This window comes from Budorcas taxicolor, chromosome 19 (assembly GCF_023091745.1).
Source record: "Budorcas taxicolor isolate Tak-1 chromosome 19, Takin1.1, whole genome shotgun sequence".
NCBI lineage: Eukaryota > Metazoa > Chordata > Mammalia > Artiodactyla > Bovidae > Budorcas > Budorcas taxicolor.
In genome coordinates this window covers 52,791,798-52,804,021 of record NC_068928.1, presented here as the reverse complement: position 1 = coordinate 52,804,021, position 12,224 = coordinate 52,791,798, and the positions used below count along the sequence as shown (strand labels likewise).

The 12,224-nt window shown below is 58.9% G+C and overlaps 1 protein-coding gene across 2 annotated transcripts; it reads right to left on the bottom strand.

Moving 5' to 3' along the window:
• Positions 1-1,322: 1,322 nt before the first annotated feature.
• On the bottom strand, positions 1,323-11,333 carry LGALS3BP (galectin 3 binding protein). Of its 2 annotated transcripts, none has more exons than XM_052658038.1 (6): positions 11,213-11,333; positions 8,925-9,000; positions 7,685-7,885; positions 6,886-7,017; positions 4,980-5,232; positions 1,323-2,926 (listed from the first exon to the last, which is right to left on the bottom strand). In XM_052658038.1, exons 2-6 carry the CDS (start codon positions 8,974-8,976, stop codon positions 1,894-1,896), a joined length of 1,671 nt encoding a protein of 556 aa, XP_052513998.1. In that variant the 5' UTR covers positions 8,977-9,000; positions 11,213-11,333; the 3' UTR covers positions 1,323-1,893. The 2 variants fall into 2 exon arrangements, with proteins under 2 accessions (XP_052513998.1, XP_052513999.1); XM_052658039.1 differs by having other exon boundaries at positions 7,685-7,876.
• Positions 11,334-12,224: the final 891 nt, after the last annotated feature.

Below are 12,224 nucleotides of genomic sequence, written 5' to 3'. Positions count from 1 at the left end.
AGCACTCTGGAGCAAAGGTTCCGGTTACCTGACCAGGCCTGTACCTTCACTTCTGGGGTGCTGGCTCTGGGCAGAGGTCCAGGGAGCGGGTAGGAGAGGAGGATGCTGTGGGTTTGTGGCTCATTGCTTCAGTGAGACTGGCGCCCCTCTGTGTGTGTCTGGAGCACGTTGATAACCAACATTTCCTGTCTTCCTTTACCAGCTACGGTCCCCGATGGCGGTGATGGCCACGGTCAACAGTGTGGTTTAAACAAAGTGGTAGATTTTTATGATGTCAAAGGACCACCATAGAGGTGCCCAAGATGGTGAGCCTGGACCCTGGGAGGGAGCCAGGGCTAGGGGCGCCTTCTGGGAAAGGGTGAAGCTGCATGGGGGCAGGGGCAGGCTTTGTGTGTCCCTGCTCTTGTTTTCGCAGGGCTAGAGGGGAAGAGGCATGTGTGGTCGGGACAGCTGCCGTCCTGGCTGCCCCGCTTCTGGATCTCCCTCCCATTGGGTGAGTCCAGTGCCGCCTCCCTTCTCAAGGCCAGAACAGTCCAGGTGCTTGTTCTTTCAGACCCTGGCCAGGGGGAAGGGCACGTGGCCTGAGCCTGGCCAACCAGATGCTTCCACCGGGGCCTGGTGCCTGGAGCGAGTGTATCACAAACAAGTGGCGACAGTTTAGAATTCTTGCCCCGCTTGCGGCGGGGGCAGCCTCCAGCGCCCAGAACCTGGTGGTGGCATTCTAACGCAATGTCCCCGTGGGACCCCAGGTCCGGTTCCCTTGCCTTGCCCTAGATTCCGTGGGTCCTCCAGTCTCCTTTCCGTATACCCTTCTGCCTGACCCTCCACATTGTGGGTGTCCTTTATTTGTGCTCAAGCACCCCACTGGTGGCCTTCTAGGTTCTTTGCAAATTTCCACTTCTACAAACAATGCTGGGACGAGAATCTCTGCCCCCTTCCCTGTACACAAGTGGGAAGATTGATGGGGCCAAGATTCCGATCACCTACTGATCCTTCTCCCTGGAACACACACACCCTCCTGCCATTTCCCCCACGCCTGCTGCCTCGCACTCTTCATTTCTCCACTGAGATCCACTAAAGTAGCTCCAGCCCGTGCCTCCCACCTTCCTTCCTCTGGTTTCCATCACCCATTATTCCCATTGGTCCTCACCCCAAGTGTTTGCTTACTTGTAATGGCCTGTCTCACCTACGAGACTGCAGCAGCTTCACAGGGAAGGGACCACACTGGCTCATTACTAGATCCCAGGGCCTAGCGCATCATCCTCTGTCTCAACACCCTATGGACTCATCAGCCCATTCTGCGTGAACAAGAGAACTTGGGGGAACCACAGTACAATTTTAATGATCTCAGATAAGGGACAGCAGAGGGTGGAGAAAGTGAAAGGCCAGGTAGTAAACCCAACAGCTCCTGGCTCACATCTCATTGCCTCCCAACAAATTAGCTGGGCAGTTGAAGTGGGAGTTCTCAGCTTGTGAGTGCACTAGTTGAAGGAAGGAAGGAAGGGTTAGTCGCTCAGTTGTGTCCAACTCTTTGCAACAAGTTGTCTCTGACTCTGTGACTCCGTGGACTGTAGCCTGCCAGGCTCCTCTGTCCATGGGATTCTCCAGGCAAGAATACTGGAGTGGGTTGCTATTCCCTTCTCCAGGGGATCCTCCCAACACAGGGGTTGAACCCAGGTCTCCTACATTGTGGGCAGATTCTTTACCATCTGAGCCACCAGGAAGTCTGCAGTAGCTGAAGTCTTCCAGTAATTTCCGTTAGCTCAGAGAGATCAAGGGAAGCAGGGGGGCCACCTGGTGGCCGGTGGTTGGAGGTGGCTGCAGAGAGGATGTGGAGGGGAGGGAGGTGCCCAGCCTCTGGGCTCCTGCCCACCCCGACCTCCAGTCTCGAGTCTAGTCCACGCCCGTGGAGTTGGTCAGGTAGAAGGGACGGATGACGACTTGGAAGCTGCTGAAGAACCCTGCCGGGCAGGGGAAGAGGGAAATGCTCCTGGAGCTGTTGGTACCCAGGGCGCTGGGGATCAGGGCCTTCCAGCCCTTGAAGTCGATGATGTCTGCCACAAAGCTCCCCTCACAGTGCAGCAGGGCCCGGTTTTCATAGCCAATGGTGGGACTGGAGTAGCTGGACTTGGAGAGAGCCAGGAGTGGGGGGTCATCGGAGGAGCACGAGAACCCGTAGTTCCAGCAGCTCTGGAGGGTGGGGAGGTAGACTAAAGACCAGGAGACGGAACTGGCCTGGAAGAGGAAGCTGGGGTGCTGGGGCGTCTGGAAGGACCGGTAGGGGCTGTAACTGGAGCTCATCACAGACTCGCTCCAGGTGGGCGAGGTGTAAAGCCGGGGCTGGTAGGCGTCCTCGGTGAGGTTCAGGCCCCAGTACTGAGCCAGCAGCTCGAAGGGCACGGTGTGGAACTCCAGGGCCTGTAGTATCTTCTTCTGGAGGAGCGCCTCGTGACTCCAGTACAGGGACAGGTTAAACTGCAGCGAGAAGAGGTCCCGGGGCGGCATCATGGGGAACCGCACCTTCTCCACCAAGCCCTCCACTTCCTTGTGGGAGGTGCTCCTCTCCCGGCTCCACTCGTCCACAGCCTGCAGCAGGACCAGCTCGCTGGGCACCACCAGTTCGGTCCTGGAGAGCAGGTCTTGGAGCAGGCCCGGGGGAACGCTCAGCCAGGCCGAGGCCTGCGTCAGGGCCCCGAAGTTCCACGCCAGGAACTGCACGCAGATCTCCTCCAGCACGGGGTCCCGAGTGGCCAGGGCGTAGGCGTAGAGCTCCAGGGGTGTCCGGAAAGAGGGGTCCTGGGGGATGAGGATGGCAAAGAGGTGCCCGCAGTAGCTCTGCAGCTGCTCGGCCTGGTAGGCAGAGGCGAGCTTGTGCAAACACTTCACTGATGACAGAGACACATCGATCCTCCGGGAGTAGAGGTACCTGAGGGGAGACGAGGGCTGATGCCTGGCTACACCCCTTCTCCCGAAGGACGACAGGTGTGCCCCGGTGCAGATGTCTGGCTGACTGCTGATCCCTAGGGTGCCAGCTATTTCAGGGGGCATTTGGAGCCCCCTGACTTATCTCCTGAGTCAACCCCATTCCAAGCTCATGTGGGCCGAGAGCCAAGTGCATAGGCAGCTGGGCGGACCCCAGACACCCTGAGGATGTTGCTTCGTCCTCACTGATGGGGACGGTCCCGCCACCTCCTCCATTATCACCGTCATCTTCATGGGCTGGGCCCCGACACCAGGACCTGCTGGCCATCCGGGGCTCTGCCCTTCCCTCTCCCCTGTCACACCGCTGGGCAGAACTCCTGATTTCCCCACTGGGTGCCCATGGGTGCCCCTCTGCCCCAGCACCTGTCTGGTGCCCCCATGACATGGGCATCGTCATGGGTCACCTCCTGTCTGCCATCCCTGCCAGCTGTGAGCCCTGTGGGTGGCACCCAGTCTATGCCACCCACCGTGTAACTCCGTGTGCCACCAGGAGGCACTCTGCTCATAAAGACGTGTGGAGGGAGCCTGCTGGGAGGGGAAACGCCAGGCAATGGCCCCTGCCGTCTCCTGGGAGATGGTGAATGGGGCCCTGCTTTGGAAAGAACCAAACTCTGTCCACCACTTCTCTCGAATAACGAGCCTTCCAGGGAGCCTCAGACTTGCTGGCTTCCCCACCACTTGAACACGGAGCCTCGGGTGCCCAGAAAGGAGCCGGGACCCCACAGAGTCCAGTGGCAGCAGCAAGGGTGGGCTGGTCCTCGTCCCACCTGCCGCTCTGCCCTGATGTGCTCAGTACATCCTGTGATTCTGTTGCTGAATGTGAACTCGAGAACCAAAATGGTCATCTGCACCACGTGGGGGCTGCCGGGCAGAGGGAAGGGGAGTGGGGGGTGGCGCAGGCAGTGAACAAGGGTCTCCAGAGACCCTCTAGGGCCTGGGTGGGGCTCATTGCTGCCTCTCTGCCTTAGAGGAGGGAGAGAGACAGAGAGAGAGGGAGGGAGCGAGAGACACAAAGATACAGGGCAACAGGAAGACAGAGACAGAGTGAGAGGCAGAAAGAGACAGGAAGGCAGAGAGAGACAGAGAGAGCAAGCTGGAGCACACGGCTAGACAGGCCAGAGAACCGCTGACTCTGACCGAGGGCGGTGACTGCCGAGAGGCTGGGACCAGGCACAGACGCATCACAGACCTCAGCCCTGCTGGGAGGGGCACAGGACAGCGGCCAAGCTCTCATCCTCGGCTGGAAAGACGCCATTTAATCTTTTTAAACTGCCATTTGCTGTTTCCTCTTAAATGTCACTTTCGGCTAGCTACAACTTTGGGTCATGAGAGGCAACGGCTTTTCATACACTTGGTTCTCTCTTTAAGTTGATGCTCCCAGAACGCCAGTCCCTGGGAAGCCCGCCCGAGGTGGTGACATAGAGACCCCCCAGCAGGATGGTCTTCGGGGGAAGGGGCTGACCCCTCGGGGGCCACTCTCAACTGGGAGATGGGCTCCCGGTGTGGATGGCCCGCTGGTTAGACTGCCGCCTGGACGGTGCCACCTGGGAATTTTCTCCCCACTTTCTTCCGGCAGCAGACTTGGATTCCTGTTTCTTTAAAAAAAACTTTCGCAGGAGCAGATCAGTGAGGTGAAAAGAGGAAGAATGACTTTGATAGTTTTTTTTTGGGTGCTTATGACACCCGAGAGACAGGTGTGGTGTGCGTGTGTGTGTGTGTATGTGTGAGGGCTGACCCATTTCTCACAGTCCCTGTGGAAAGAATACATAAGAATGTGTGTGCAAAGGTGAGGACGCGTGGCTGTGAAAGTGAGTGTGCACACATGTGTGGGTGTGTGAGCATGTGTGTGTGCGCACAAGTGAGAGAGCACGTATGTGGTTGCCCTCGCGTGTGTTCAGGTGAGCACAGCTGCGGTTGGTGTTGCGTCCCTCGTCCCTGGGGTTTTCCTTTGGCAGGGACGCTGCCTGGTCCCTGGGCCCGGCCCCGAGGCCACTCACCTGATGAAGTCCTTGACGGCGGGCACACACTCAGCATCCACCTCCATGGTGACCCTACTGCCCGGCTCCTTCCACAGGCCATGGGCCTCGGGGTTGGTGGACAGGATCAGCTTGTGGGCGCAGATGGCCAGCTCGTCCTCCTCACGCACCTTCACCCTGATGAACAGGTCACAGCCCTTCTGGCTCTCAAAGATCTGCTCTAGAGCCGCGGGGAGCTCGCCGGATAGGTCGAGGGTGTAGACACCTCTGGTTTCTATGGAGGGGGACGCATGTTAGGAGGGGCCCCAGCACTCGCTTCCTCTGTGACCCGAAAACACGGAGTTTTGCTCCCTGGAGTCAGATTCTTCCCTTAAACTGTGGATCCTGCCTTATCAACTCAGAAAGGCTCCTGGGGAGACGAGGAAAGAACAGCCCTGGAACACAGGGTGCTGTCGCCCCCCGTGGCCCAGAGCCCCACCCCGTCAAACACCCCTATGTCGTAGCTCACCTGCCCCCCCAACATTCAGATGGCACATCTTGGGGGGATCTGGAGGGGCTGACTTCCAGAACTTGGGGTCCTATCCCAATCAGTCAGTCAATCAATCACCCAGATGTGACTGTCTAAAACCTGAACCTCCTGCCTCGTCTGGTCTGAAGAGGGTCCCACGGCAATGCGGTTTAGAGCTTTGGGGTCCTTGGCAGCCTCCTACAAAGGACTGAGGCCTAGAGAAGCTCCTGGAAGTTCCCAGCCTGGTTTGGAAGTGATGCACCCCCTTTCCCAGCAGAAACAGAAGGCTGCCGATTCAAGGGGTGAGCCTGCAGTGTGCAGACATAGGGTGCACAGGCACCTCGCTTCGCTGTGCGTTGCCATGTTTCTCAGAAACTGAAGGTTGCGACAGTGTCTTGAGCTATGCTATTTTTTTTCTGATGACATTTGCTCACTGTGAGTCTCTGTGTCATGGTTTGGCAATTCTCAGTGATATTTGATGTTACTATTGCAAAAAGATTATGACTTGCTGAAGGCTCGGAGGGTAGTTAGCAATTTTCAGCACTCAAGTACTGGGTTCTTTTGGCTGTAACTCATGGCATGCAGGATCCTAGTTCCCTGACCGGGAATTGAACCCATGTCCTCTGCACTGGAAGTATGGAGTCATAATCACAGTACCAGCAGGGAAGTCCCGATAAAATATTGTTTAATTAAGGTATGTGCATTATTAAAAAAAAAATAAAGTGTGTATATTATTATCATTATTTTTACTGCTAGCTTTTCTGGTTTACTGAGGCTTCCCTGGTGGCTCAGATGGTGAAGAATTCGCCTGCGGTGTGGGAGACTGGGGTTGGATCCCTGGGTTGGGAAGATCCCCTGGAGGAGGGCATGGCAACCCACTCCAGCGTCCTCGCCTGGAGATTCCCCATCGACAGAGGAGCCTGGCACACGCTACAGTCCATGGGGTCACAGAGTCGGGCAGGACTGAGACTAAGCCACCGCACTGGTCTATTGATTTTACGCCATTGATCTATTGTATTTAGGATTGGCCACTCTTTAAATGTGTTCTCTTCAACAGAGAGAGAGAGAGAAAATATGCATATTTATGTTATCTAAAACTCTTCATCTTCCATCCTCTCAAGGCAATAAGGCCCCGCCCTTGTGCCTTGAGCAGGGTTAGTCTCCCTGTACTTCCCCCATATCACCGCAAGGGGGCGCCGCTGGGCCAGGAGCCTGTGCCCGGTGACAACTGCTTCCTGTCTCAGGGGGATTCTTTACTGTGGTAGGAACTGCCGGCTTTCCCGCCCCTCCTGGAGAGCGGGCATCACCTGCGAACCTTCGCGTAGGGAGGCGTGTGATTCACGTGGAGCCGGGGAGCCGGCCTGACCACCGTCCCTGGGATCCAGGCCTCGGGCCTCTGGGGCCCAGGATGGGGCTCACCGTTGGTGCAGATTACGCTGGCGTCCTCATCGTGTCTGCAGTTGCTCTGCATCCAGCCCAGGGATGAGCAGTTGGCCAGCGAGGGCTCTGTCCCCGTGCACCTCACCTCGTCCAGCATGATAGGGCCGTGTCCTGGAAGCACAGCAAGGATGACAGAGCCTGGAGGGGGAGCTGGGGCTCTCGGCCCTGGGAGGAAGGCCCTCCCAACAGTGCTGCTTCCCCAAGAAGCCTAGTAAAGGACAGTCGCGGTTATGCACAGAGATGGAGAAAAGCGCTCTGCAATCCTGCCTCCCAGTAAAGCAGCCCCTGGTTGGTGGCGTCCCCCCAGCGCGGGTCCACGTGGGCACGTGCTTTCACCCGGTACTCTCATGGGGCTACTTGAGCATGGGTCCAGATCTATTATTGAAACTTTGTGCCATGAACTAGCCTTGTTCGACCCGGTTGGTCGGCTTTGTAGATGTCAAACAATTATTGCGTAACTTATGCATCTACTCCTGTGGCTGAATACGTGGATGATTTCTCATTTTTTCAGAATCATAGGCACTGCACACAGACTTTTCTTTTAGGGGGAAACTGTTTCAAGAAGGTAAAGTTCGGAGTGGAGTTTCTGGGCTGGAGGGAACAGTCGCCAGGCAAATGTGAGTGCAGGCTGGGCCGCCAGCTCTTGGCCAGCGCAGGGCTTCTACCCCTTGGAAACCTTTGCCAGTGGTGGGAATGCCATTTGCAAGCCTTAGGTATGACCCTTTCCTGGGCCTGGTTCCTTGGCAGCGCGTCCTGCTTTGGGGGACCCGCGGGTTACCTGGCCCGAAGGCGGCCCCGCCCAGAGCCTCGGTGGCGTTCCGGAAGCCCAGGGCTCGGCAGATGACGCTGGCGTCTGTCAGGTCCCACATGTTGTCACACACCGTCCCCCACTGGCCGCTGTAGTAGATCTCCACGCGGCCCTCGTTGGCGGAGCCCCCGTCGGCCAGCCGCATGTCGCCGTCTTTCACGCCTGCAGGCTCTCAAGGGAGAGCAGAGGTCAGCAAGGATGGAAGCTGGGTGCTGGGCCTTCATCCCTGGGCGGAAGCATGGCCACCCCACACTCCTGGGGGCCATGGGCTCTCGTGGGGGCGGTAGAGTTCTCCCCAACAGGGGTGAACCCTGGACCATTAGCTTTGAACACCCCATCCATCCTCGAGGGGATCACCCCCTGAGAGGAGTGAAAAATACACATAGACATCCCCCTCCATACACACACTGAGGGAGACATCCCCTTTCTAGTCCTTGGGGTCTGAGTCCTTCATGCCATTGATAGAGAAGGGCCACGGGGGCGCTTGGTGCCACCTGAGAGTGGAGTGGCAGGACCCCAAGGGAAGAATAGGCCCACACCGGCCCCACCTGTGGGTGTCTGGGGCCTGGGGTGCAGCCTGGGCACCATGGCAAGGAGTGCTGGGAGAGATGTTTGGGAAGGCCTGGGGGCAAAGGTCTAGAGCGCCCTGGAAACACAGGAAGAGTATGCCAGACCAGGAGAGAAAGCAGGGTCCCAGCTCCACACTCATTCTTCTGGGACTCAGCCCGCTGACCTCCCCACCCAGCCCCACCTCAGCCCCTGCTGGAGCCAACAGTGTCAGGCAGGAGCTGGGTGCCAGGTCAAAGGGCACTTCTCAGATGGGGTGTAACAGCCCTTCCATGGGGTCACCGGGAAGAGGAAGGGCCTCTGAGTGTGAAGAGCGTGAGGACAGGTGTTCAGGACTCTGGAAGCTGACTGTCCAAAGGGCACTGACCCCAGGCCCCTCGGGGCTCAGCCGTTCTGTGAGCCCCTCCTGCCTGGTCCCTCTGGTTCCGGCTGGATGAGAATGGAGCCTCCTGGCCTCCTCTCCAAATCTCCAAGCCATGAGTGGGAGCAGCCAGGGCTTCACGCAGGAGCGAAGACCCAGGCTGGCCCCTGTAACCCAGGCACCAGGCAGAACACCGCCTTGACTTTCTGCAAGGGGAAGGGGCCGACCTTGTAGAGCAAGGTCACAGACCGCTGCTCTCAGGATTCCAGGGGCTCAGCTCACCTTGAGTCCCCGCGACCAGCAGCCACATCCAGACGAGCCGTAGAGGGGCCATGGCCTTGCCTGGGAGTCCCTTGTCCTGCAGCGAAAGGAGGCAGCGGAGTGAGAGGGTGGAGCTGGACAGGCCTCGGGCCCTCCTTGTGGAGGGTGCTCTGGGTGTCCCAGCGGGGGCCCTCACCTCGTCTGAAGGTGGTCCTCCAAGGATGAGGAAGACTTTCCCAGATGAAGGGAGTGTCTCTGGGCAGCGAGGACAGTGGGGCGAGGTGGGGTGGGGGGGGCGGAAAGGTGCCCATATCAGAAAGCTAGGCCCTGGGCGTGACTGTCAGGGGGCATGGGTGGGAAGGGCGGGGAGGGAGGAGGCAGAGGGTGCAGGGCCAAGATTGGGGGGGCCTGGGGGAGCCCACTCAGGGTGGCTGAGAGATGGCAGGGATGGCTCAGATGGCAGGCCAGCCTGCGAGAGTACCCTGAGGTCTGCAGCTGCCAAAGAACACTGCGTGAAATGGACCATGTGGAACCTGGAAGGGAGGGGGACGAGGGTGGGTAGGGTTGGAAGGGAGGGGGACGAGGGTGGGTAGGGTGGGGAGACGTGTCAGGAGGAGGCCACAGAAATCCGCGCAGGGGTGACACGGTGACGGAGAGCAGTGAAGGGACTGGGCTGGGGGTGGGTGCGGGGCGGGCGGGGGAGAGGGCTGAGGGCTAAGAGCCAGGCCTCTGCCTGGGCAGCTGGGTGCGGCTGGGGGGAGACTGGGGGAGGGGAACGAGATGAGAGGACACTGTGGGCCTGGCACTGCCACGAGGTCAGTGTCCCCAAGAAACAGAGGCTGGAGGAGGCAGGGGACCACAAAGGCCACACAGCCAGCCCCGGGGAAGGGGAGCAGGGGGGACCCAAGTCTCTCCACTTTTGCCGGGGCGTCTTGCCTTTGTAATTCTCACAGCTCGCTTTTTCTCTTCGCCCACATCCTGCCCCTCACCTGCCTCCCTCCCTTCATGTCCGCATACCAGCACAGTGAGGCGGGAAGAGGGGCATGGAGGGGGTGCAGAGAGCCCTGCTGCTCTGGCCCAGAGAGGGCCTTGCGACACCCACGCCCCACCTTAGGGCCCAGCCAGCAGGGCTGTGGCTGCTGTTGTTGCACCCCTCGAGTCAGGGCCTGGTAACCAGACCCTCCGGGGGCTCCCAGGCACGAGGGTCTGCCGTCACCGAACAGAGTCCCTGGACCAGACTGCTCACACCACTGGCTCATGGAATCCTGACCACGACCTTGAGAAAGACCTTGTTGACTCCACCTTACAAGTGAGGGGGCTGAAGCCCGGAAGGGTAGCCAGCTCTGCTCACACAGCTGGGGAGCTGTGGATGGTGAGTGGCCGTGGGGGAATCTGCCCAGCGGCCACCCTCTCTTCATTACACTGATGGCCAAGTGGCCAGGATAACCAACCACCCAGCACACCAGGACCTGTCCTGGTTTACGCACTGGAAGTCCCATGTCCTGGGACATGCCCTCGGTCCTAGGCACATGGGGACGGCTGGTCACCCTCTGCACTCCCCAGAGAGTGGCGGCCACCAGCTTTGCTCACCCTGAGACACGAACCCAGGGTCCCAGGCAGATGGCCAATCAGGCACTTGGCTCATGGTATGCAAATGTCACTGCCCTTCGGCTGGCTCTGGCCACCCATTTTTGCCTGACTCATTGGAGAGATGGGGCAGAATTGTCTGCCCGGGGCCATTCCACACTCTTGTGCAAACTGGGGAAAGGTGCAGCCTGAGCTGAAATGGCAACCCACTCCAGTACTCTTGCCTGGAAAATCCCATGGATGGAGGAGCCTGATAGGCTGCAGTCCATGGGGTCGCTAGGAGTCAGACACGACTGAGTGACTTCACTTTCACTTTTCACTTTCATGCATTGGAGAAGGAAATGGCAACCCACTCCAGTGTTCTTGCCTGGAGAATCCCAGGGACAGGGGAGCCTGCTGGGCTGCCGTCTGTGGGGTCGCACAGAGTTGGACACGACTGAAGCTGCTTAGCAGCAGCAGCAGCAGCAACAGCCTGAGCTGAAAAGCACTGATCGGAGAGAGTGCCTCGGCTGAACTGCTTGCCCCTTTGGGTGGTCTCCTTGTGCACCAGTGAATAACCTGCCCAAATGGACAGAGAGACCCAGGAGCAGCAGTGATGGTCCCTGGTTTCAGGAGGAGCATCAGATCCCTAACTGAGCACAGGCAGGGAGACTTGGCCGCTGTAAGATTACACTGTATAAAGAGAGGGACACCCACCTGAGAGCAAGAGGTTACCAGCTTACCTGCCTGGGGCACCTGCAGATGGCTGTCCTAAGGCCTCCCACTTGCAAAGGAACCTCCAGCCCAAAAAAACCCTCCCAGTACAGAGTGTGTCAGGTTGGTCCCAGGAAGCGCTTCAGAAAGCTCAGTCTAGTTTCGATTTCGAGAAACCACCTGACCCTGTTTCCTTCTGGGGTTGGCTGCTGCCAAGGCTTCCTGCTCCCCTCCCCGCCCTTGGCTCTGACTGGGGGCGGCTGGGACGGCGGTGGGGAGGATGGCAGCCGCCCAAGGCTGCAGTCTGGCTGATTCTGCTCTGGTTACAGAGCAAGGCGGCGGCGCCAGGGGTGGGTGCTGGGGGAGGGGAGAGGAAGGGCAGCAGGCGTCAGCGGTCAGAAGAGCAGAGGATGGGCGTGGACAGGTTCCGTCTGCATCCAGGGACCGTGGGCTCTTTCACTGCACGCCCATGCCCGTCTCCTGGGTCTCACGTGTTGCTGGGGGCAGCGGTAGGGGGGCTGCTCGCTCTGCTCTAAGCACTGGACATGCCTGACCTGAACGTCTCATCCCTCTGGGGCAGGGGCAGAGCCTCTGGAATGGACTTTGTTCTGCCCCTCTCACACCCACTCCCTTTCCTTCCCTCTGACAGAGAGCCTGCACCTCGATTTCCCCCTGGGGAAGCACTCTGGGTCTGGCCTGAGTCTGGCAGGTTGGAGACAATGGTGTCAGGGAGGTGTTGTGATGCCAGCCCCGTGAGGGGTCAGTTTTAGACTGCTGGAAGGAGACCCTGTAGGGAGCAGGCGGCCTGGAGGCGCTGATGCCCCTGGTGCCCCCGACTGTGCCCTGAGTAAAGCCCAGCTGAGGATGCAAGTGAGGGCAGAGCTGAGAGAGGGAGGAACCTAGGTCCTGATGCTATGGTTTGAGCACCTGTGTCCCCCTGGCCTGAACTCAAGGCCAAGCCCTGGCTTCAAGGCCAGATGAGGCTTCAATATCCTATGTTGTTTCTGTCATTTGCATCCCAGGTTCTGGACGAGAGTTATC